This window comes from Tiliqua scincoides, chromosome 4 (genome assembly GCF_035046505.1).
Source record: "Tiliqua scincoides isolate rTilSci1 chromosome 4, rTilSci1.hap2, whole genome shotgun sequence".
Classification (NCBI taxonomy): domain Eukaryota; kingdom Metazoa; phylum Chordata; class Lepidosauria; order Squamata; family Scincidae; genus Tiliqua; species Tiliqua scincoides.
Genome location: NC_089824.1, coordinates 71361448 through 71386699, shown reverse-complemented (window position 1 = coordinate 71386699; position 25252 = coordinate 71361448). Strand labels below are relative to the sequence as shown.

At 40.7% G+C, this 25252-nt stretch overlaps 1 protein-coding gene across 3 annotated transcripts in view; it reads left to right on the top strand.

Moving 5' to 3' along the window:
- Positions 1 to 25252, top strand: part of SLC66A2 (solute carrier family 66 member 2) — an 89598-nt gene that overhangs the window by 57876 nt on the left and 6470 nt on the right. For all 3 annotated transcript variants that reach the window (XM_066622943.1, XM_066622944.1, XM_066622942.1), the window contains one exon: positions 2344 to 2560. In XM_066622943.1, the coding sequence (XP_066479040.1) occupies positions 2344 to 2560 (217 nt within the window). The remainder of the gene's footprint in view (positions 1 to 2343; positions 2561 to 25252) is intronic.

Sequence of the window (25252 nt, the reverse complement as noted above, 5' to 3'; positions counted from 1 at the left end):
TAGTATTATTGAACTGAATGAGGCATGCTTCTGGGTAGACATGCACAGAATTGTGCAGAAAGTGCTGGTAAACCTTGAACATGGTTTTAAAAACTTTTCTCTGTATTGTACAGTTTAGAATCTGTATTCATGCATGTCTATACATATGTCTGTAGCATGCAAAATGTTGTCATTTGTGGAAGTGAAGGGCTAAATAAAATGTTGCTAAGTGAATATCCCAAATAAAAATATACACTCAATTTATAGTGTCAAATTTATTGTGTTATTAACATATGCAGAGTGATACTGTAATTTACACATAATACTGCATATGTTGTACTAAGAGGCAGTTGCTTGACCCAGTTAAATCAGTTAGGGCGCAGTCCTAACCCCTTATGTCAGTGCTTTCCAGCACTGACATAATGCAGCTCTGAGGTCAGGGAGCAAACATTCCCTTACTTTGAGGAGGCCTCATGAGTGACACCCAACTGCAAGATGCAGCACACGTCCCATTGGCACCGCTATGCCAGTGCTGGAAAGTACTGACATAAGGGGCTAGGATTGTGCCCTTAGTTAATGAATTAGACCAAGTGATCAAAATGGTCTCCATTGGTGTCTGTACACCGCTGACATCGTTGACTAAGGGATCGACAGGAATCCATCAATGGGTGGATTGGGATTATTCCACACCTCTAATCAATAGCATCTGCTTCAGTTGCTCCTCAATAGATGTTTGAATGTTGCAGGTTTTCCACAATCATGTATGAATATGCTCATTAAAAAGTGTGTACTTTTTATTGGGGTGGGTGGGTGAGATACCTTGTTTAAATAACCATGGGGAAAGTTTTGAAAGGAACACTTCACAAGAGTCGTCTTTGTGGTTAATAATTTTATTATCAGTTTCCTAAGGCATTACTTGACCAGATTTATTTAGAATTTCTTTGCAGCACATCTGAAACACATTGTATCGTATACAATGCTTCATAATGCTATTTTAAGTCATCTAAGAGTAGGCTAACAAAACTGGGGAACAGTAGAATAAATTTTGGAGATGAACATGATATTGTTTACTTGTTCTTGGAAGAAAGAGCTGGTGGTGTCCCAAATTTTTTTTTTTTAAATCATCATGTACCAAAATAGACTTCTGGTTTTAGAAAATACAGCTGTTTAATTGCACCGTTAAGTATGAATATTGCTAGTTTATAGCTTAACTTTGAAAACTCTTGGTTCCCCCCTCCCCCCATAAATTAATTCCCCTGCTCCTCAAAGTAACATGTATAATGCCCATTGTCTTCAGATGTGAATTGATTGACCCAAGAGAAATGCATGAGTGACACGCTCATCTCCTTTCCATGCTTCTGGGGAGGGTATTTGTACAAAGACAGAATTTGCACACAGTGCTCATAAGCTGTATCAGCTTTGAGAGCACATACATCTCCCTGCACTAGTTCCATCTTTCACGTGCTGCCCCAAACATGGATTCATCCTGGACATCTTTTGAACCGTGCAGAAGTTCCGGATAATGTGACATACCAAATTAAAGGGCCAGTGCAGGTGGAAGAATGATCACCTGCATTAGCCTTGAGATTCTCAGAATTATTTGGCAAGTGCTATGTTCAGTATTGGCTCCGTTGTATTTCATGATTGCAGCCATGCATATCCAGAGGGGCCAGATGTCTTCTTTTTCCAGGACATGTCGTCTTTTTTAATCTCGTGTCCTGGAAAAGAACTTAATGTCCTCATTTTCCCTGTGAGCAGGCCCCTGCAGGCAGCACATAACCTTCTTGTAATTAATAAATTACATGTAATGTGTAATATGGGCTGCAATCCTATCCACACTTTCCTGAGAGTAAGATCCATTGACTATAGTGGAGCTTACTTCAGAGTAGACAGATGTAGGATTGGGCTCTTAGTTTTAAATTTAATATAGTGTTTAACCACATGAAATCAATATACAAATGTTTTCAGCTTTCATTTTGTCATGGATTTGGGGTGCCTAGTCCTTTTTTGCAGTTGTGATATCTGGTCACCTGTTGATGCCTATTCAGAATTACTCCTATTTCACCCTCTGTTTCTATGTGATTGTTCAAAGCATGTTATGTCCATAATGGTGGTTCTCTTGACCCACAATATATTATGTACATATTTTCAGTGTTGGACATCACTCTTATTACTGCCATCGCTAATTGCTGTTGCTAATTAATGTGTACTGTATATGCTATGCTTGCAATTTGTCTCTGGGTTCAAGTGTTTATGGTAGCAATCTTAACACCTCTCTTCATTTATTTTTTTGAAAGCATGCACTATGACTGATTTGGTGGAGTTGTCTTTGTTTTTATTTATATATAAACATTTGTCTTTCAGATTTTGACTTGAACTATTTCTGGCACTGGAGCAAGTTTACAGATTATGTTCAATGTGTTCTGGCATTCACTGGAGTAACAGGATACATCACTTACCTTTTTCTTGATTCGGTTATCTTTGTTGAAACTCTGGGTTTTCTTGCTGTGTTCACGGAGGCCATGCTGGGCATCCCACAGCTCTATCGTAACTATCAGAATAGGTCAACTGAAGGAATGAGGTAAGATTGTATGCATGTATCTTAAACATTTCAGTTAAGTTTCTGGCGCTGTTCACATGTTTAATCAATCCCAGAACTACTCTAATTAAAATAGGAACACAACATGATTCGCAACTCTGGAGCTACCACGTTGTTTTCAAGGAAGCAGTGGCTGGGATTGTGGAAATCCAGCAGTTCTACTCAGATTTAAAAAATGCGGAAAGAAACCCAGCAAAATGTAATATGTGCAAAGGATGCCTCTGCATATATGTGTCAGAATTTTTTGAGCTAAGAAATGTGATGTACAAGCATCTGTTCCATGGGTCCCCTGCAGATGTGAAAACTGCAGATACAGGCATGCCCGTTTCAATGGTTCCCCACCGCCGCGCATTAACATCATTAAAAAACTTGTTGGGGCCAAAGTGTAACTTGCTTTAACAGATCACTGTAAGCATTTAAGCATATACCATGATGAAATGAGGCTCCTGGCAGCCTGAATACTTGATCAAAGTAGCTCTAATGCTAAACAGGAAGCTGAAGTTAATCACTTCCTGTCTAGTATTAGAGCTAGTATAATCCAGGCTGTCAGCAGTCTGATTTTGTTGTGCTGTAAGCTTAAAAGCTTGCAGTAAGTTTTTAAATAATGTTAATCCCCCCTCCCGCATCCGTGGATAATTTAAATCGCGGAGAAAGATTCCACAGATACAGGCATCTGTTTGTATATACAAAATGAAAGGCTTTATGTGCTCTGAGAGCCTGCACAACGGCAAGCATATCTGATGCAGAATACACTATTCTTAATATTTAGGGTTTGATTGACAATAAAAAAATGAAGTTAAAAAAAGTGATTCTAGGCAGAATAAATTCTGAAAATTAACACGTACTTAGGTGGCACAATTTATATAGGCTACGGAATTCAGATTTTCTTTGTGCAAATTTTGTTGTTAGCATGTAGATCAGTGGTTCTCAAACATTTTAGCACTGGGACCCACCTAGTTTTAAAATACTTTAAAAAAATCACTTTACCAACCACCCAAGCCTCTGGTTTTTATTCTTTTTATTATGGTGGGGTTGGGGGAGGCAGGCTTCTGGAGCATTTTTTTGAGCTCCACGTTTATCAAATTGGGACCATTCTGATGGCATTGTGTTCCCTTTGGTCTGCCCTTCAAAATGGACCAAGGCACATTTGCCCACTAGCAAGTAAACACCCATATGCTGCTCCATTTCAGTTTCCATAGGTTTCAGTTTCCATCAGTTTCAATACATTTTCCTTGTCAGCTATCATCTTGTAAGTTTCCCAACCCACCAAAAATCTGGTTGCAACCCACTGGTGGGTCCTAACACACAATTTGAGAACCACTGGTGTAGATTATACTCCTAGAGACTCTGCTAGCAGAATCAGTTTCTTGTCATTGTGACATGAACCATGAAGAATTTTGCAAGGTGAGATGCTTCCCTATCATTCTGATTTTAAATGATCTTGGAGCTGTTGATGGACTGCTGAAAAGCTGTGCTGTATTTTCTTGATCATGTTGGGACAGTAATTCATTTTTCCTCAAACTTGGCTTCTGTCCTTGATGTCATCAGAAATGCTGACAAATGCAGTCTTCTAAGAGGCACTGCACATACGCAGAATGAATGTCTAAATAATCTGTTCTGGCAAATAAAAAAGAAGATATATATTAACAGGAAAATATTGCTCTTGACTTTCTGAGTTGTTTTTTTTCTCTAATGGGCACAAACCCATTAAAGTACCTCTAAAAATGTACAAGCATCTGTTTTGCTTGTGCACATGCCCTAAGAAGCTACAGATAGTTGCAGTTTTGTAGCAAATGTACACATAGCAAAAATAGTCACAGTTGTCATACTTTTTCAAGCATCATACTGTCTATGGTCATCATACTTTTCAGGCATTTTCCATGTAAGAAAGGTGACAGTTTGAGAAGGCCCAAATGACTCTCTGGCAAGGTTGTTACCTGGACTCAACTTGCTGCTGTCCTTGGAATGTTCTGTGTGCCATTCCATTTGGTATCCATGAGGCCAACTGAAGTGGCTGCCTCAGGCAGTAGGTGGGTGGAAGGCACCCACCTCTGTCTACCTACTTGACTTGACTGCTGCTGTTCCATCTCCTTCTACTCCCTGGGTTGGAAAAGGAAGAGGGGGAAAGAGGGAAAGAGAAATGTGGTAGGGAAAAGGGGGCTGAGCTAGAACATTGGAGCGTAGGAGAAGCAGAGGCTGGAACGATTGGGTAAGGAGGGCAGCATTAGGCTTGCCAGCTCTGGCACCAGGCAATCTTGGGCAGTGATGTGAAGTGGGGTGCCAGCTGTTCCCAAAGAGTGGCCCAAATATTCCTAATAATGCCAAAACAGTAAAACCTTTAAAAGTGCTTTGAATTGTGTATTGCTAAAATATAATTTAATTTCTCAAGATGAAATCCTGCAAAATCTGCCGTTTGTTTTAGACAACATTCATGTGCAAGCAAAAACTGCAGATTCTCAGAGTAAGAATCAACACGGGTAACCAGTGATTCCCACAATTTAGGGATTTTTTCCAGGACTTTGCATCACTGGTCTTGGGCTGGTCCAGCATTCAGGTTTCACTGTTGCTTTTTGCTGTTGCTGCTGTTTGTGTTATAATTAGGAGAAAAAGAAAGAGAGTGTGTTTTATAAGAAGTTTTGTGTTGAAATCTTTTTTTTCCCTGCAGCATTTGTTACTTATTTAAATTTCTTTTGCAATCAGCCAGAAATGTTTGAAGTGATGTTGTGGGCTTCTTTCCCCCTTTCCCCCCACTCTTGCCTCAGGCATTTTTTAAAATCCCTCTCAGTTCTGAGTTATACATTTCCCTCTAAATGTTACTTTGGCATCCACATCCTGTACCTGTGGCATCTGGAAGAAATATATTTTTTCCTATCAGCTGTGTCGTGTTTTGTTTGGTTCTGGCTTCGCCTGTCAGCACACCAATGTTGCCTTAATTATGTCTTTTGATTAACTTGATGCTTCTGTAACCTTATGCTTCCTTTTTTCTTAATAACACTGTTGGGACCAGAGTTTTCTGTACTTCATTTTTCCATATGTATTATTTAATGAATGCAGAGAAGCACTCTCTATGCCAACCTGTTTCCTTCTGCAGCAAAACAATATAGGGATACAAAATTAATATTTTAAAATGAATGTCTTTTTAGTTGAAAATTTTTCATCTGCATAAATTGTCGGTTTAAGAAAAGTTGTAGAACAACTTCAGTCTGAGAAGATTGTTTCTTCCAGCTTGTTCTATGAAGATAATGTATAATGTCCAGAAAGAACAGCAAATTGTTTTATTTTAATTTCTCCTGGTTCACTGGGGTGGTGGGACTTGTGCTCTTTCACAAACCCCATTGAATTTGTTCCACCAGTTACTTCAGTTCCTTTGTACAGAGGCCTTCTTTTCCCCTTCTGTCTGGATGGAATGGTCTTTATGGATAACGTCCTATGAATCTGCCTATATCAGCTCAGAAGGAGCAGAAGCTGGTGTGCACATAATGACCTGCTATGTGTTTTTTTTATTTCTGTTTTTACACAACATTACAAGAGTGCTTTGGCCCCCTGTGAATGTCTGAATCCCCAAACTACAGGTTATACACAAGCATGTGGTACAGTAACCTGATAATCACTTTTAGAACAAGGACTGCTGTTTCAGTTAGAGCAGACAAGTGATGCCTATGAGAAGAGGGGAGGAAGAGACACTGTCCCCCACCTGCTACTTCCAACTCTAAACCTTCTCCTCAAGCAATCATCTGGCCCCGCGCCCCCAGTGTTTCAAATGTTTGTTTCCTTGGCAAACATGTATTTGAAAACCTGCAGAAAGAAGAAAAGCCACTTAGAAGAATCATTGGAATTGACAAATGTCAGGCAACAGCTAGTGCATACTTTCCTCTCCTCTTCTCCGCCCCCCCCCCCAGTTCTTTCTTGTTCCTGTTTTCCTCACTGTAAGTGGCTTTTCCTGTTCTGGTCTCTGGTTTGAGAAACACTGAAAGTTGTATAGCAAGTGTGGAGTTCTAAATTTGAATTACTTTGTTCTTCTACAAAATAATAACATATTAAGTATGATATCTTAAACAATCTATTGGTTATTTCTAAAATACATTTTCAACAAAATATTTTATCTATATATCAATTATCTACTCATCAAATTCATAATTCATTGACTAATTTTCCCCTTCATGCTCAGGAAGTTCATGAATGATTTCCAATTTTATGTCCAAAGACATAAAAGTCTTTGCTGACTTCTCTTTAAGAAAAATTGTAAGTTTGTCCATTTCAGCTAAGTCCAATATCCTTACCCACCATTTTTCAACTGAAGGTCTCTCTGGAACTTTTCAATATCTAGCATACAATATTCTTGCTGCAGTTGTCATATATAAAAATACAGTTTTAAAGTCTTTCTTAATCCAGTCATTGACTACTCCCAACAAAAAGGCTTCTAATTTCGTTTGCAGATTTACCTTGAGTGTGACTTACATTTGCTGGTGTATCGAAGTCCAATATTTTTTTTTGTTTTGGTACATGTCCACCACATATAAAATGATCTTTCTTGTTGTTTGCACTTCCAGCATCTATTAGGTACATAATCATACATTTTTGCTAATCCAGCTGGTGTCATATACCATCTATACATCATTTTGTAAAAGCTCTAAGATATACATTTAATGTAAATTTCAACCTTTTGGTCCACAAACTTTCTCATTCATTAATATGTCATGGCCAACATTTCTTGCCCATTGTATCATAAATTCCTTACCTTGTTTCTCTTCTGTCTCATATTTTAACAATAACTTACCATAGATACTCCTCTATAGTCTATAATCTTTTTGCCAAGTAATCAAGCTCCAATTCTCACTTGGCCTTATCTCTGGGTCAATCAGAGGGCAGAGCCTTTCAACTCTGAACAGTTTCCTTTCTTGCTAAAGCTGGTCATTTGTTTCTATAGTAACTTTCCTGGGAAATTCCAGCCGAAGTTAACCTTTTATGCTCCTGCAACCTGGTTCCTTTTTGCAAATGCATGCATTTGGCAGAGGTCTCTTTTTTTCCAGCACCAGGATGGGATCCTCCTTTCCATTTGAAATAAAGTCCCAGGCTACAATTCAGTGCACCATTATTTAAGAATAACACCCATGGAAAGCAGTGGGTCTACATTTGAGTAAAAAGGGTTGCAGATATATGCAGCTGCATCTCTATGCTGTGAATTGAATTGCACACTCTCAGTTATGTGTTATGGGTTGTATTTTTGTATGTAGAGCTTCTGGCTTAACACACCAGACACCTTAAAGGTGGATTTGATTCATGGATCTCCTACAGTGGTTCCCAACCTTTTTCACTTGCATATCCCTTGGCAGTCTATTTGCATAAATTGTACCCTTCCTATTAGCAAAATATTCGTAATTAATAATACAAGCCCTCATTTCCTCTATATGAAAGCCCAGACTTCATGTATTTATCACAGTGTTTTCTCTTTTTATCTGTTTGAAGAACAGAAGACTCTGCCTTTGCACTGTTTTGCACTAGAAGTGTGCTGAGAAATTCTGGGTGATTGATCACTTTCCATATTATGTTTCAGCTTTTTTACTGTGCTGGTTTTCAATCACTGGTTCATACATGAATGATGACCAAAAACTAGCTATTGGTGGGGCTTTCACAGCCAGCCAGCTACCTACCTCACTTCTTGCCTTGCTGGTCCTTGAAAGGCATTCTGGAGCATGACCTGCCCTTTTCTGCCATTATTAGTACCCCTAAAGGTCCTGTTGAGTGTCCCTGGGAGTACATGAATACCATGTTGGGAACCACTGTTTTACTGGTATGTTGTTTACAGTGCACTTACTCTGATAGTGTTTACAAAAAGGTGGTGAAGACCAGAATTTAAAAAGAATAAAAATGTATCTTATGATGTTTTACTATGTTCTTAATAAATTAAAGACTACAGTTCTTGGGTAACAATTAGTGGTAGGTTAGTTTTCAGGATCTGGCCTCAGGTAAAATCAGACAAAACTATAGTCAGACACCCTCCTAAGTTTAACCCCTGACTTATTGGAGGGTCATAGAAAATTCCATGATTGTTGGCTCAAAACCTGCCCTCGACTTATCTGTGGGATTGACTTATAGGCGAGTATCTGCGGTATACATTTTGGTGGCAACTCTTTCTTCTTCTAAACTGAGTTGGCTCTCTAACAGAGACATATGATCTTCAAAGCCATATGTTTTCTTATCCATTTTAAATCTCTCCAAAAGCTATATATACTGAAACAACTGGCAACTAAATCCTTCCTCTAATATCTCCTCTTTTGTCTTCATCCGAGATCGGATACACATCCGAGAAATGTGTAAAAATTATTAGATTTCTGTATAATAACCAAGTTTCTGTTGAACCTATATGACGACCAAAAAAAGCGTCTTGTGGAGAGAAGCAGAATATTTTTGTATAATACCTATTTTTATATCTGTTCCATACTTTCAACAGTGCATGTCTAACAAAATGATTTTTACATTCTGAATTTATTTTTAATTTATCATACCATAGGAACCCGTGCCATCCAATCCTTATGTCCAAGCCTTCTAGATACAACATTCTCTTATTTTGTAACAACAGCCATTCTTTCAATCAGATAAAGTCATATGCTGCAATGTATACTTTCAGGTCTGGTACACCTAACCCTCCTCTCTCCTTCACATCCTGCAAAATCTTAAATTAAAAGCAGTGTAATTGATCCACTGTCAATGCATGGACTTTGCTGCTGATTTCTTTGGAGTCTCTGGCCAAGGATTTGGAGGAAGGGTTATGCTGTTCAGCCTTCTGCATGTTTGGAGAGTCTCAGGTGTGTGTGGGAATACAAGATGGATATCAGTGTAGCACCTTGGCAAGCAAAGAGCACTAGAAATACTGAATATCTCAGGGACTCTCCAGCTTGGAATGTAGCTCAAATTGGCCCTGGTGAAGTTACACTGTGAACCTAGTGAGGTTGACTTGAATCTAGTGAGGGTGGCAGGACTTTTTTTGATACACCAAATCCCACCAGTTGTTCAGACATTTCTTCTTCATTACCTGAAGTATACAGGGAGAGAAAACAAATGGGTTTATCTCCCTGTATAATTCAATTTCCATATGCAGGGCCACTTTGACAAATACAGAGTTTGTGCAGAGGTAGTATCATGTTCTTAAAGCATTGTAGTTCTGTGGGATTCAAATTTCCAGGTGTGCAAGATATCTCTAGCCCTGATACATTTGTCTAAAAAAAAAAGATCATATTTCTTCATTTGAGGTGAGATACTTATTTTGGACATGTCTTGTCCTAATGTATTTTCCAAAGGAGCCTCCCCCCACCACTCCCACTCTAATGACTAACTTTTCATTGTGCCTATGTAAACTCTTCAAGTATTCCAAGTTACCTTGGAGGACTTGAGCATTTGCCTCAGAAATGCTTTATCTGTTGTTTAAAAGACTCGAAGCTTGAACTCTAGAAAGGTTAATGCAAACCGAAAGGCGTCTCATTTATTTTCTCTTTTATCACTTGAGACGGATGCTTTTAAAGAATAATTGCAAGAAAAAGAAAAAACACAGATTTATTTAATCACTGTGTGCCATATTGGGGCTGATGAATGGGCCACAGTTATGAATGAGGTGCACTGTCAGAAGCAGATGAGTCACTGAGAGGAGAGCTTTTAATGTTTTTTGGCAGCACATGCAGGAAAATTGGTGGCCGAAATTATCCACTTTTGTTGTCTTGTTTCTTTGGTTTTGTTATATCAGCACAAAGCAGGTGGAACAAACTGAAATGTGAATAGTTGCAATATCTTCCTTCCAATACCTGATGTACTCTTTGGACTCAAAGGAGGGATGATGGCATCTAGCTTGCAGCAGGAACTCTACCTTTTCTTTTACAGTTACACTCTCTGGAAAGGAGAGCCACTACTAATGTTCCAGAGGTCCTAGCTCAGTGGTAGAGCATGCATTTTGCAAGCACAAGATCACAGGTTCAATCCTTCGTATCTCCACTTAAAAGGATTGGGTTATGAACACCTGCCTAGGAGTCTGTTAGAGGAGATGGTATTGGACTCAATGGACCAATTGTATGCTCATATGTTCACAGGAGTTGTTGATGCTGTTTGACATTCCAGACAATAGCTGTTTTCTAGTTTTTTCTTTACCAGCTTTGAATGCCTCTGTGGTTATTTGAAATATCACTTTCCTGGTTTCACATACCAAGAGCAAAATTGCCCAAGATCCATTGGTGTGGAGCTTGCTCAGGAATTGATACCTAATATTTTGGCCCCATCTTCTTGTTGAGATCCAAAGTTTGTTCTCTCTGTTTGTTGAAGATTACCAGAAGTGTGATCCAATACAGTGCGCTCCAAATGTTTGTGTTGTACACTCTGACTGGTTGTCCTGTGTATTTTTGGTAATTTTGGCAGAGCAATGATACCGGCAACCCCCTTATCGCTCCTGGGACAACTAGGCCTGATCCATCAATAGCAACCTAATAACTGTTCAGGTGTAAGGGATTCTCACAGGTGTCCTGTGTCCAGATGCCATCTTTCTGCAGTAAAGCCTTTTTCCTATCTGTGTCTGCATTCCCTAGACCAGGGGTGCCCAAACCCTGGCCCTTGAGGACAGTCTGCCCCTCAGGGAGCCCCCAATCTCCAGTGAGTCTTTGGCCTTCCAGAGGCTTGCTGGAGCCCACACTGGCCCAATGCAAAATTGTACAAACAGTGCAGTAAAGCACAATAAACAATTCAAGTGTGAACTCTGTATCATTTTAGGCCATTACCAAACATATACATACATATTCATTGGTTTTCTAAGCTTCTCAAAAATGCAGCACCACACAGGCAAGCAGAATTTTCTTTTTATTCACAGTATTCCCCTCTGCGTACCAGAATGACATAAAATATGCAAAAAAGCCACAGAAAGTGATCAAGTCAAGGTGCAGTACAAATACAGAAAAAAAATAAAATCAGAGAAAGGTTTTACTGAGCCTTGCTTGGTTTACCAAGCTTCTCAAAAGTGCAGCATCACACAGACAAGCCTCTGAGAAAGAATTTACAGAGAGTGTCTTGGAGAGATCCTGATCCGAACACATTCACCTGATCACAGATCACTTACAGATCACAGCTTAGAACTCAAATGCCTCACCTCCAAATTATAGTACAGTGCTGGTACCCTACTTGGCCATCCCACCCACTTCCTACCCATGCGTGTTTCCTCCCTCCCCAGCTGCTGCACATGTGCACACCCTCTAACACAGGGGTGCCCAAACCTTGTGGCCCTCGAGGACTCCCAATCCGGCCCGCTGGGAGCCCCCAGTCTCTAATGAGCTCTCGCTCTCTGGAGACTTGCTGGAGCCCATGCTGGCCCAACACAATGCTCTCAACATGACAGCCAACTGTTCGACCTCTCTTGTGAGCTGTGGGACGGGGGCTCCCTTCACTGCTTGCTGTTTCATGTCTGTGATGCAGTAATGGCAGTGACAGAAGGGCCGGCCTTGCTTTGTGCAAGGCCTTTTATAGGCCTTGAGCTATTGCAAGACCTTCATTCATTCATATAAGTTCCATCTCTAATATATTCATTTATGTAAATTTATTCAAATTTGAAGTGTAAATTCTTTTTTCCCCCCAGCCGCCAACACAGTGTCAGAGAGATGATGTGGCCCTCCTGCTAAAAAGTTTGGACACCCCTGCCCTAGACCCATATAAATGTGGACTTGATTCAGCCTGATTGCAAATTGGCCACATCTGTAAGGCCACATAGGAGTATTGCATCTAGTTCTGGTCGCCACATCTCAAAAAGGACATAGTGGAAATGGAAAAGGTGCAAAAGAGAGCGACTAAAATGATTACTGGACTGGGGCACCTTTCTTAAGAGGAAAGGCTAGTGCGTTTGGGCCTCTTCAGTCTAGAAAAGAGGCACCTGAGGGGGGACATGATTGAGACATACAGAGTGGATGCTCTTTTCACTAACATAACACCAGAACCAGGGGACATCCACTAAAATTGAGCGTTGGGACAGTTAGGACAAAGGAAGATATTTCTTTACTCAGCGTGTAGTTGGTCTGTGGAACTCCTTGCCACAGGATGTGGTAATAGTATCTGGCCTAGACACCTTTAAAAGGGAATGGACAAATTTGTGGAGGAAAAATCCATCACAATCCATTGTCTTGTGTCTCTCCTTTTAAAAAGCAGGAGCAGTCCCATTTCCCTCCAAAGCAAATACATTGTACAGGGACAGGGTGCCATATCTGACATGCTGGCTTTGGACTAGGGTTAGCAAGAAGCATCGATTCTCTTCTACCCCCTCCCAGGGGAGATTACAACCTCCCAGGGGTTACAAGACATGATTTGTATGTGCAACCTCCTGATTTTAGAAATGGGCTATGTCAGATGCAAGGGAGGGCACTAGGATGCAGGTCTCTTGTTATCTGGTGTGCTCTCTGGGGCATTTGGTGGGCCCCTGTGAGATACAGGAAGCTGGACTAGATGGGCCTATGGCCTGATCCAGCAAGGCTGTTCTTAAATAGACAATTTCACTGCTAAGGGAAGCTTTTATAAAAAGAGAGAAGGAGAGAGAATAAAATGTATTTTGAAGATGCAGAAAAGAGGGAGCAAATGCGGTTCAAAGAAAAATGGATTTTTAAAAACCCCATAAAACATTGATGGAACATTATTATGTGCAAGTAGATAGCTTTGCACTCCCCCCCCCCTTTTTTTTCCTTTTTAAAGGGCAACATGATAAACAGCAGATAAACTCACTTCTGGATAAGTGAACAAGCATAATCCTTTATCATATTGGAAGACAATAGCAATGAGGAAGAAAACATCAAATGGACCCTTTGAGATCAGACCAAATGTCAAGTTAGTCCAGCATCTTGGTTCCCACATTATCAGAACAGATCTTACTGGGAACCCCACCAACAAGCTTTGTAGGCAAATAGCCCTCTCTTCTAATTGGTTTTCAGCAACAGGTACTCCAAGGGATACTGTCTCTGAACTTGGAGGCAGCATATAGCCTTTATGACTACTAGCCATTGATAGGTATGCTTCATGAATTTGTCTAATCCTTCTTTTTAAAGTCCTCAGAGCTAGTGGTCACCACCAATTCTTGTGGCAGTAAGTTACATAAATTGTGGTGTGTGGAGTACTTGTTTTTCAGTTTTATACTGCCTTTACTCCAAGGAGCTCAGGGTGGTGTACATAGTTCCTCCCCTCCTTTTGTCCTCACAACAACCTTGTGAGATGAGGCTAAGAGGTAGTGACTGGCCCGAGGTCACCCAGGAAACTTCATGACTGAGCAGGGATTTTAACCTGGATCTTTCAGGTCTAAATCCAATTCCTAAACCACTATACCATTCTGGCTTCTCCATCTTGAATCTTCTGCCAGTCATTTTCATCAGATGACCCCTGGTTTAGTGCTCTGAGAGAGGAAGAAGAACTTTGCTCTGTTCATATTCACCACACCATGTATAATTTCACAAGCTTCCACCTTGTTTCTTGTCCCTATTTTTCTAAGCAAAAAGCCCCAAATATCACTTTTCCTTGAAGGAAAGCATGTTTAAAACTCCTGGAAAGGGAGGGAATTGTGGTGTACGAGCGTCGCCCCGTATCTGTGGATCTGGTATCCGCAGTTCTCTGCAGAAACCTCAGTTCCCATGACGTCCTGTTTTCTTCTTTAACAGTCAGGTATGCTTCTTGCTTTTACAAACACTATAGGAGCAAAGTGACAAGCAGGCAGGCAGCCTGCACGCTAGGATGACACAGTCAGAACGTTAACAGGAAGCAGGACGTGCAGACTGCCTGCCTGCTTGTCTGCAAAAACAAGAAGCATGCCTGATAAAGAAGAAAATGGAAGGTCAACTGCTTGGAAGAGGCAGAGTATTGTACTCATAGGGTCTTCTTTTATCTGTAGTTTCTGTATCTGTGGCAGGGCCTGGAATGAATTCCTCTGTGTATACGGGGCAGGGGGGGGGGCTGTACATCACTAATGATGTCAAAGACATATTCCAACAGATACCAGTGGCAATTGTGTATGCATATTTTGCAGTACTGCTGGTGGAGCTGCTCAGCTGTTTTCAGCTTCTCCCAGATGACATTTTGTTTCTTACTTAAAAATTGCAAATCTGGTTTGTTGCTCAAATGTTTTTTTTGTCCTCTTTCCATTATAATGGTTGATGAAACAAAGAGCAACTAACCACGTGATTCCAAAGGATTTGGCTTCCTACTATTTTTTTGTTCCATGGTTGTGGACTCCAGAACATGGCTGTAAGATTTTATCTTGCAAAATTGCCACATTTGTCCAGTGGAGTGCTGCGATTCTAGTTTTATTTTGTGTTTATATTTTTGTTTCCATCTGATATTTTACATAATTTACATTTTAAAGGCAGCAGTGGTGACAGACCACTTTCTGTCATTGTGTTTAACTGATGAGAGGCAATACCAAAGAACTGCTGCTGCCTGAATGCAGAATGAAAGCAATGCTTTCACTTGCATGCCCTTTACTCTTCAGCCAAACCAGCAGCAGCTCCAAGGATTCACTTTGGGGTGCCTTTACTTCACTGAGAGTGGTAGCCCCAAGAAGCTCTTGAAAATATCATTTTGCACCTCTCCCTTGGTCATATGGAACATTTGAAGGATGCATGCTCAGTGGTTGCAAAACAAAGCATTGTTGCAGTTGATAGCATTTTAGTAAGTGCGTGTAGGATGTAGAGCTACACAGGGCTCTTTGAAAGCAGTGCATAATAGGAAGCTGCTGTGCCCATGGAAGGCTGTACAAAGAGTAAGGAGATCTGCAGTTGTGAGTGTTGTATAACCCTGGTGTTTTAATGTGCAAAAAGCTTTATTTTGCTGAAGGGTACAATTAAAGCATGAAAATTAACTGAGGCTGTCTTCACTGGCTGTCACAGGGAACAGTAGTATTTTGAGTCCGGGTACAGAGAGTATTTAAGTTACACTAGGGGGTCTTTATATCCTTTATATAGAAATAAATATATTTGAAAATATAAATAAATATATATTTACAAAAGAAAGAGAGAGGCCTTCATAATAACTACAGTAATTGAAATCCTTCCAAGAGCTACTATAATAAGACAAAGATATGAATCATTGACATGATCCCAGCTAAATTGAATGAAAGTTTTAAATATTTTATTACTACTATAAATTCATATTTTCATGAGGGGATTGCAGGAAGAAGAATTAAAGAAATTTATATCAATAATAGTGGGTTTTGTTATGACCCTCAGCCTGCAGCCATGTTCCCCCAAAGCAATAATAGTCTTTCATTAAATTGTTTGTAGAAGTCAAGGATAGGAATAATTAAAACATTATTGCACTTAGTTTTTAGAACAGTTCCAGGGCATAAAAAATTAATCATTAATGTGTATAAGAACCGTGGCATGAAGATCAGGGTGCAGGTTCAGATTTATCCATTACCCTGGGCCTGGGTCACAAATGGTAGCACTCTTCCACCCCTGCGTCGAGACAGAGGCATTGTCGTATGAACCAGCAGCTTCATGTGGGTAGCCTGTAGGCGGGTGGGATATTTGTGATGGTGAGGTCTTGAAGAGCTGCTGACCAGATATATACTCACCACATAGAGGCACAGCATTATGCAGCCATGACAAGGACTTTGTGCAGAAGCCCCCACGGAGACCCTATGCACTCTTGTTTGAGTAAGCGCCACCATCCTGTCAGAATCGGTCTATAGTGCAAATAGGAAAAATGGGATTAGCATTCTCAGATCTGCTGCTATTCAAAGGCTTGCTTCACAAGTTGTCCTTGCAACAGAGCATCTGTTCATTTTTGGCTACTTGTCAGCAGCAATACCAGGGCAAACTGCTGAAAACGAGTGACTTCCTGGCCGTCATTAGAATGTCCCCACATGGCACATGTGCTGCTTCATGCAAGTATTGGACCTCCAAGAGCTGCTCCTGTTTGGGGAGCAAATAAATGATTCTCTTATTAATTTATGAATCGGGTCTCTACTGTTAAAATATGTCAGTGATAGATGGGCACATCCCAAGATGATGATGTATTTTCTTTGCACATGTGAGACAGAGTTCATTCTGGATCATCTTTCTCTGTCAGATTTCATCGTACCTTATTACTGAAGGTTCCTTCCTCCTGCAGTTGGGTGAAACAAGCCTCTCATATGATGTTATCCGTTTATTCAAAGGATATAGTTTCTGCTTCATGCCAGAGTTCCCAAAATAACTGCTTGAGCACTCCCTTCCCAATTCCAGTTAACTTGTTTTTATGATAGATTAGGGCTGGACATGCTGCTCAATGCTCTTGAGATTGTCTGTGTTGCTGTAATGCCAGCAAGATTGCTGCGAAGTGACATAAGAAATTCCTTCCAGAGGTTGTGCACATAGGCATGCTGGAATGGGTTTCAAATTTAGTACTTCTAATGGTTGACCAACACTTGCACTATCAGCTTTTAGAAAGGCACTAATAGCTGCAATCAGGAACTCCATTTTTTTTAACCTGCAAATTGAATAAATCTGATCCTTGATTGCAACTAAATTCCCAGTAGCTTCTTTAATTTCATCCCTTGTGTTTTCCCCACATTTGCTTCCTTGCTGGATGTTTGTAGCATTGTGATGTGTCTGCTGCAGTAAAGACATTTCTTCCATGTGAGGGCCCTTAATGCTGTGGAGGCAGTGCTGTTCCACAACCAGTTGGAAGTGGCATTAGAACGGCAGCTTTGCAAACCATTTAAGATAGTAGTAGTAGTAGTAGTATTATTATTATTATTATTATTATTATTATTATTATTATTATTATTATTAATAACTTTATTTTTATCCCGCCTTTCTCACCAAAGGGACTCAAGGCGGCTTACAACATATAAAAACAGAATTTAAAAACAAATAAAAACATATTAACACATCATAAAAAACAGCAGTCAGAGTAAAAAATAGGTAAAAAGAGCATAGAGCAGCAGCAAGTCATAAAAGAAACAGGCCTGTAAAAATATTAAAAGATGTTAAAAAGATGTTAAAAGGCCGAAAACTCAGAAGGCCTGTTTTAAACAGAAGGGTCTTCAGGCCTCGCCAAAAGGTCTCAAGAGAGGGAGCCATTCTTAAGTCGGGGGAAGGGAGTTCCATAGCGTTGGTGCCACTACTGAGAAGGCCCTATTTCTTGCAGCAGCCCCACGTACCTCCCTAGGCGGCGGCACTTGTAAAAAGGTCTTCTCTGATGACCTAAGAGGACGAGCCGGATTGTACGGGAGCAGGCGATCTCTAAGATACCCTGGTCCAGAGCAGTATAGGGCTTTAAAGGTCAATACCAGCACCTTGAATTGGGCCCGGAAACGAATGGGCAGCCAATGCAGCCGCTGGAGAAGCGGACTGACAGAGTCGAACCGCCTACCTCCAGTAACCACACGGGCCGCCGCATTCTGCACTAGTTGCAGTTTCCGAACAGTCTTCAAGGGCAGCCCCACATAGAGCGCGTTACAGTAATCTAATCTCGATGTCACAGAGGCATGGATCACCGTGGCTAGGTCTGCACGATCCAAGTACGGCCGCAGCTGGCGCACCAGCCGAAGCTGAGCGAAGGCCCCCCTAGCCACAGCCGCCACCTGGGAATCCAGGAGCAGCTGCGAGTCCAGGTGGACCCCCAAGCTGCGGACCTGCTCCTTCAGAGGGAGTGCAACCCCATTCAGCGCTAGCCGATAGTCCAGCACCTGCATCGAGGATTTCCGAACCAGGAGAGCCTCTGTCTTATCCGGATTTAATTTCAGCTTGTTAGCCCCCATCCAGATCCTCACTGCCTCCAGACAGCGCTCCAGGCCCTCAACCGCCACCCTGGAGTCTGGAGGAAAGGAGAGATAGAGCTGGGTGTCATCGGGTAGTACCGAAGGAAAACCAGCTGTAGTGCACCAATAGAATTTTAGAAAATGTTTAGCAATTGCAGTGCTGGGAGAAAGGTGGGGGTTAACACTTGAGTGGTGCTTCACAGTGCCAGCCATAGAGCTTCTGAAACTCCCAGGCATAGCATGAAGATGTAGAGCTACTTCTTGCTCCTTTTTCTCTCTCAATATGTCCATCTTCCTGGATCTCTCTTGAATAAGTGTTGGTGGGGAGCAGCTAAGGTAGCGCCCCATTTGAAACACTACTGGGGAAAAAAGAGGGTCCTGACCCACAATTTGAGAAACACTGATCTAAAAGTTCAGGTAAAGATTGTTAAACTGTCACTGATGATTGATAGGGTGGTAACTGCTGCATCATGGAACACTCCTGCCCAAGGAATGTTGTGTCATTCTCTGCAGCCTCTCTAATCAGTGTTCCTCAAACTGTGAGTCAACCCACTAGGTGGGTCAAAAGCCAATTTCAGTGGGTACCCATTCATTTCAATATTTTATTTTTAATATATTAGACTTGATGCTACCATGGTATATGACTGCATTTGAGGAAATGTTACAAACTTGTGCTTTTAACAAGCTACTCTGTATATTTTTAACCATGATAGTAAACAGGACTTACTCCTGAGTAAGTGTGGGTAGGATTACAGCCTAGGATTGTTAAAAAAATTTTTCCTGCTTGATGATGTCACTTCCGTTCATGACATCACTTCTGGTGGGTCCTGTCAGATTCCTATACTATTTTGGGAGAGGGTCCCCTCTATGGTGTGCTAATGTATGACTTGGTGTGTGAATGGAATTCAGACAAGCACTGATAATGTTCTTTATGGCATACAATGAGCTTAACAGCTGAATTGCAAATACAGAGGTCTAGAATGGAGTCTTGATCTGAGTTCTAGAGAAGCAGTATCCATAGCTCATATTATGGTCCATTTATGTTTACAGAGACTTCTGGAAAACAATCCAGAAGTACATTGCTGGTGATAGTTGATATGGGCAGGCAAACCTGACTTGAGCTGTGCTGCCTGGTGTTAGTTATAGGTGTTTGAGATACTACTCATAGCTTATAGGTTATATAGATATGAGGAGAATAATAATTTTTTTTAAAAAGCTTGTTTTTTTTTCTTGTATTAACAATACATTAGGGTTGTTAAAACTGGATATTCCCAAACCAAAGTCCAATCCTGTGCGTGTTTACTCAAGTCTCTGCATGCAGTGAGGCTTACTTTCATGTAAGCATGCCTAGTCTTCATTAATATATAGAAAACTGAGGAAACTAATCTCCTAATAATGGTGGGGATAGAGTGGACCACAGCTGCTAAAAGTGATGATGGAGAAGTGGACAATGTACCATCTAACCAGACATATGCTTTTGTTTTTGTCTCCTCCAGATTCTTTAAATAGAAGCACTGTTGTAATCTAGCAGGGCTTGGTGTCTTCCTGTTATTTTAATTGGTGTGAGTTCTGGAGCCAGGAGAAGGCTGCCGGAAGGCTTGTTCTGGGAAGGAAGAGAGCAGTTGCAGTCTGCTCTTGCAGTTCTGCTATGTCTTCATTTTAAATGAGTTTTTAAAAGTGTGAGTTCTTGTGCAGTAGGGAATGAGAGTGTTTTGTGTGTTTTGTTAAAGCACAACTCACAAAATTTTCCTTAACTGCAACTTTTCTTGCCAGTACATCAGAAGCAGCAAAATTCCATTGAAAATTAATAAAGGAATAGATGTTGCAAAATATGCTATCAAACTGCAACCAGATAATGATGGGGCACCACAAACTATATTGTCAAGTCCCTCCCACCTTTCAGGTGCTTCAGTATTGTTTTGCCAGTCTACATTGGATAGGCTTGCACTGCAGTTGTGTTTCATATGAAAGATTGCAAATAATAATGGCTAAAATAAAGCTACAAACATAGGGTTTTTTAAATATAGCCTTGAAATCTACACAGACTGTGTTTGCATATTTTTGCATGAAGCAGAAAGAGGAGGTGCAGGTACCATTCAAATTGGGATAATACAACTGGGATGTTGCATTCAACACCTCTTGAAACTATGAAGACCCCTGAATACTGACCATGTTACCCTGTTGTATCTGTTGTTCAGCTTGGTTGTGGAACTGAGCTTTTATTCTACGTTTTGAACAGAGTGCTTGCAAATGGATGTACAGATAAATTCAGAAATCAGATAGAATTAATCTGTTTGCACAACCTTCCTTAGCATTGACCCATTTAATATGAGTTGAATATGGGTGCTTCTAAAATTGTAAATATTTATTTCTTAAGGGGAACAGCAACAGTACAACAGAACCTTTCTACAAGCAGGAAGGCTCAGGAAGCCGTTTATACAGAAGTTCAAAGAACTGAGGTTAAAAACCAATCCTTATTCTCAGAACGGGCAAACTAGCATAAGCAGCCAGACTACAGACAAATGATACTAATAATGGGCAAATCTCCACAGAGAGTCCTATAACTGAGTAAAATGTTCACAGTTGAAACAAGTAATATGAACACTTGATGCACAATTAGACAGTGGTCTAATGACCCACCTGAGAAGGAAGGCAGACGTTTCAACTCAGGGCACTTGATGAAAGGCCTGGAGATTAATGTACATGTTGAATCCCTTATTTCCAAGTCTGAGACTGTAGAAACTATTGACCCTTTATCCCATGGCAATAAGCATGCCATGCAGGTGAAGTTGTTGAATGGTTCTAGGAGCTCCGTTGCCTTTTATAGCTGTATGTTGGGAGGACTTTGCAGACACAGTTTCTCTTGTCATGGCAGCACAAGGATGAGGAAGCTCTCACTTTCTGGGTTTTTCTTTGTTGTTTAGCTCGCAAATGAAAACTGTCTCTGGTAAACTGAATGTGCTTGGCCTGCCTATCCTGATTTTGGTGGGAGAGCTTAGAAACCTACTGCTATGCTTTGAATAATGAATAATATTTTTTTGGTTAAAGAAATGTCATTTATACAATGAATACATGGTAAATTCACTCTTCAGAACAGCCTGGTTTCTTCCATATGACATGGGACACTCTCTTCTTGTGACCTACAGGAAACCGTTTTTATTCCAGCAAGCCTTTGATGCCTGCTTTTAATTGTTTTTACTGCTGATTTTATTACTGCTGATTGCTTTTCATCCATTTTATTGCTGTTTTAATGTATTTTTGATATATTTTAATGTATTTCATTATTTTTAGACGTTGTTAGCTGCCTTGGGTGCCCTCTGGGGAGAAAGGCGGATTATAAATCAAATAAATAAATAATAAACCATACCTTATGTTTTTTCCAAATTTATTTACTTATAAATTGAGTACTTGCATACTGTTAACCAGATCTCTCAAAGCAATTGATCTGTAAAATGTATAGTGTGGCAAGAACACATTTTTCATGTGCCTAAGAGGCAGCTATAAAGGAAACAGTTATGGTTTGTCATGGCCATTGATGGGGTGGTCAAGAAACAACTATTGTAAATTGAAAAGGGTTAAGGCTCTTCTTCCAAACCTCCTTTAGTACATGGTCACAAACGTGGTCACATCTCAGGTCTGAGTGATCCGTATCATGGAAGAGAATTGCTACGAAGTGCCACTGTTTCTGCAATCTGTGGCTGTCCCGCCTTCTAAAGTTTGAAGAAGTGTTCAGTTCTTTATTGAGGAATTCCTGAATGCTCTCCATGCTTTGTTCTTAGTACAAAACTGACAGTGTGATAAATGACAATCAGAGATATGTGCCCTTAGATATCATGGTTATAATAATTCAGCACTAGAATGCCAAATACCCTAAGGCTGTCAGTTTTGCCTAGGGTAGCTGTAGAACCAAGTTCATTTGAAGACTAATGAGGGTAAGTTTTCTTGATGAACATAAGAACAGCCCCACTGGATCAGGCAATAGGCCCATCTAGTCCAGCTTCCTATATCTCATAGCGGCCCACCAAATGCCCCAGAGAGCACACCAGGTAACAAGAGACCTGCATCCTAGTGCCCTCCCTTGCATCTGACATAGCCCATTTCTAAAATCAGGAGGTTGCACATACACATCATGTCTTGTAACCCGTATGGCTTGTAATCTCCCCTGGGAGGGGGTAGAAGAGAATCGATGCTTCTTGCTAACCCTAGTCCAAAGCCAGCATGTCAGATATGGCACCCTGTCCCTGTACAATGTATTTGCTTTAGAGGGAAATGGGACTGCTCCTGCTTTTGAAAAGGAGAGACACAGACAATCTTTCATGCTGCACAGGAGGAGCACAAAAGAGCTTAATTTATTAGAAAAGGTTTTTGAAAAGGTTCTCAGACTGGCAGTTGATACTGGGGGAAGGGGCAACCTTGCTAATGCTCAATTCTTTAGTTTTTTTAATGTTAGTTTTTAGACACCTGTTGTAAATTTAGGGACAAGTTGAGTAGAGATGAAACGATAGCAGAATGGTGCAAGGCAAGTTGCGTTGCTTGTCATTTAATTGGATGATGGAATGGGTGCTAGCCAAGCGCTGCTCATTCCACTTACACAACTGTCTGTCACAATAGGCGTGCTGGATATACAGATCATCTTTCATTGACAAATTGCTGTTTTGAACATTTGGAAAATAGAAGTGCAATGTAAGAGCTTTCTTGAGGGAAGATGTGTTGATTCTCATTTTAACCCCTGCCACGGGTGGGGGGAAGTGTCTAAGTGGCCCCAAAATATGTGTGTGTCTGCTTAAGAATTCTAGAGGTGGCTAGGTTAGAGCATCCTTTAGATATCTTCCAGGTGTCAGTGATATTAGGCCTCATTTGGAAGGTGAGATGCAGCATGCTATATATAAAGATTAAAGTAAACTCCTCTTTCCTTGGCTAATTTTGGTTCTTGTGACCAGTTGCAAACAAAGGTAGTATCTTGAATATGTTATCTTTTATTTGTGGGGAGTGGGACACCACCAACTGACTAAGAAAATGTCTAATAAGTGATTTTCTTTTCTAAGGAAGTATTGCAAATGCATTATATTAATCCTGTCATATTTTCAGCTCACATGTAATTACTGCTGAATAATCCCTTGTTTGCGGTAAGCACAGTTTTGTGCATTGCATAACAGGAATGCTGCATTTGCATACCATTGTTTAAACTAGCAATTTTAAAAGCTCCACTATAAGAAAGGCACTTGTATTAGGGAGGCGTGTTGTCACTGGATACGATGGTAGTGAATTACATCGCTGGGAAGTGCTATTTTTGTTGCTTGAGCCTCTGGCAATGACATCTCTTTCAGAGCTGCTTCTTCATCCTTTGTTCCCTCTGGCATGTGTGTAATTGCCAAACCTTATGTCACTCTTGCTAGTTAACCAGCCATGTCTCAGTATGGTTCACCACACCGCTGATCCTTGTCTAGCACTGCTGTGCTGTTTTCCTGGCAGCCATGAAGCTTTTAACATTTCCAAATTGATGGGTCCTTCAGTGACCCAAAAGGTTGGGGCCACTAGAGTGCAGGTCCCTGGGAGATCAGTCCCAAAATGGGTTCATTCTGTAACAAGAAAAATGAGATTCTGGGAGAAGAGTCTTCACAAATGTTTTAGTGGTGTGTATTGCATGAGTTAGGCAGTTGTGTAAATGTGTTAGCTTCATTTATTTAGTTAAAGCATTTGTATCTCATCTTTTCCCTCCTGAAAGGGAGGTGCTCACGGCAACTTGCAACAGATAATAGGTATACGCACCCTGCATTTTGGTCAGAAGGATCCCTGAAGGGCCTACAAGAACAACAGCATAACAACCCAGGAAACTCTTGATTCTCTGGCTGATACCTTCTCTTGCTTCTCCAGTTCTGGGGCAACTGGCCGGTTGAATAGAGTTTTTTTCAGGCAGGGAGTATCTAGCAATGCATAACCTGGTTTGTGAAACTTTAGAATCTTCTGAAATTCATTAGGGTGGCATTTAGTGTCATTGTTGAGTTTGTGGAGCTACTTGTACAGTTTCACATAGTAGCAACTCTTGGGCTGAGCATACAGAAATATGTACTGTGAAGACGTTCTTTTTGGACAGGAACTTAGTTATCTGAGGTCCTTGGATTGGCTTGCAGCATCCTTAGCATATTTTAAACTGGTTAAAGTGCCTTCTGTATCATTCATGAAATGATTGCTTTGTTGCATATCTTTTCCTCTTCGACTCATGAAGAGGAAAATTATTCTGGGGAACAGCCGCTCAAAATGGGAAAAATAACCTTTGTGTAATGAAATCTTCCTTATCGGTCCATGCACTTGGCTTCTTTCTTGCTTCCAGGCAGATTGTGTGCTACTTCTAGCTTCCTGTCTATCTGGCATTTTTTTCTGTTTTTTCCTCCTCTTTTCTCAAAAATAAGAATAATCCTGAGCAGCTGTTGGATTTCACAGAAGGCAACACTTTATTCAGTACGCAAAAGTCTCCTCCTCCTTCTCCAGTATGAAATTGTAAAACGATTGAACCGGGGGGGGGGCAGTTGATGTGCCTGCAAATCTGGTCTTGCTTCCCTTGATATATATGTGCAAAGGCATTATTTTGAAGGGGAGCCGAGTTTGTGCAGCGAAGAGACAATAATATCCTAAATGGGGGCACACATGAAGCAGAAATTCTGAGTGTCATTAATTGGGCCAGATGAGTTCCTGGGCTTGGGAGGAGGCAGACCTCTTTTTTCCTGACCCTGTGGCCAAGATGCATTTTATTAAGCAGAAGGCTGTCACAACTGTTTTGCTTTTTATCTCTTTTCTTTTTTAAATGGACTGGAAATACAAAGGATTGATAATTGAGTAAGAACGATCTTGGCTTTTGGAAAAAATTTGACACTTGCCAAAATGCCTGTCCACCTTTTGTGTTTGCAAGACAAACTTTATGTAATTAATTCCAGGTT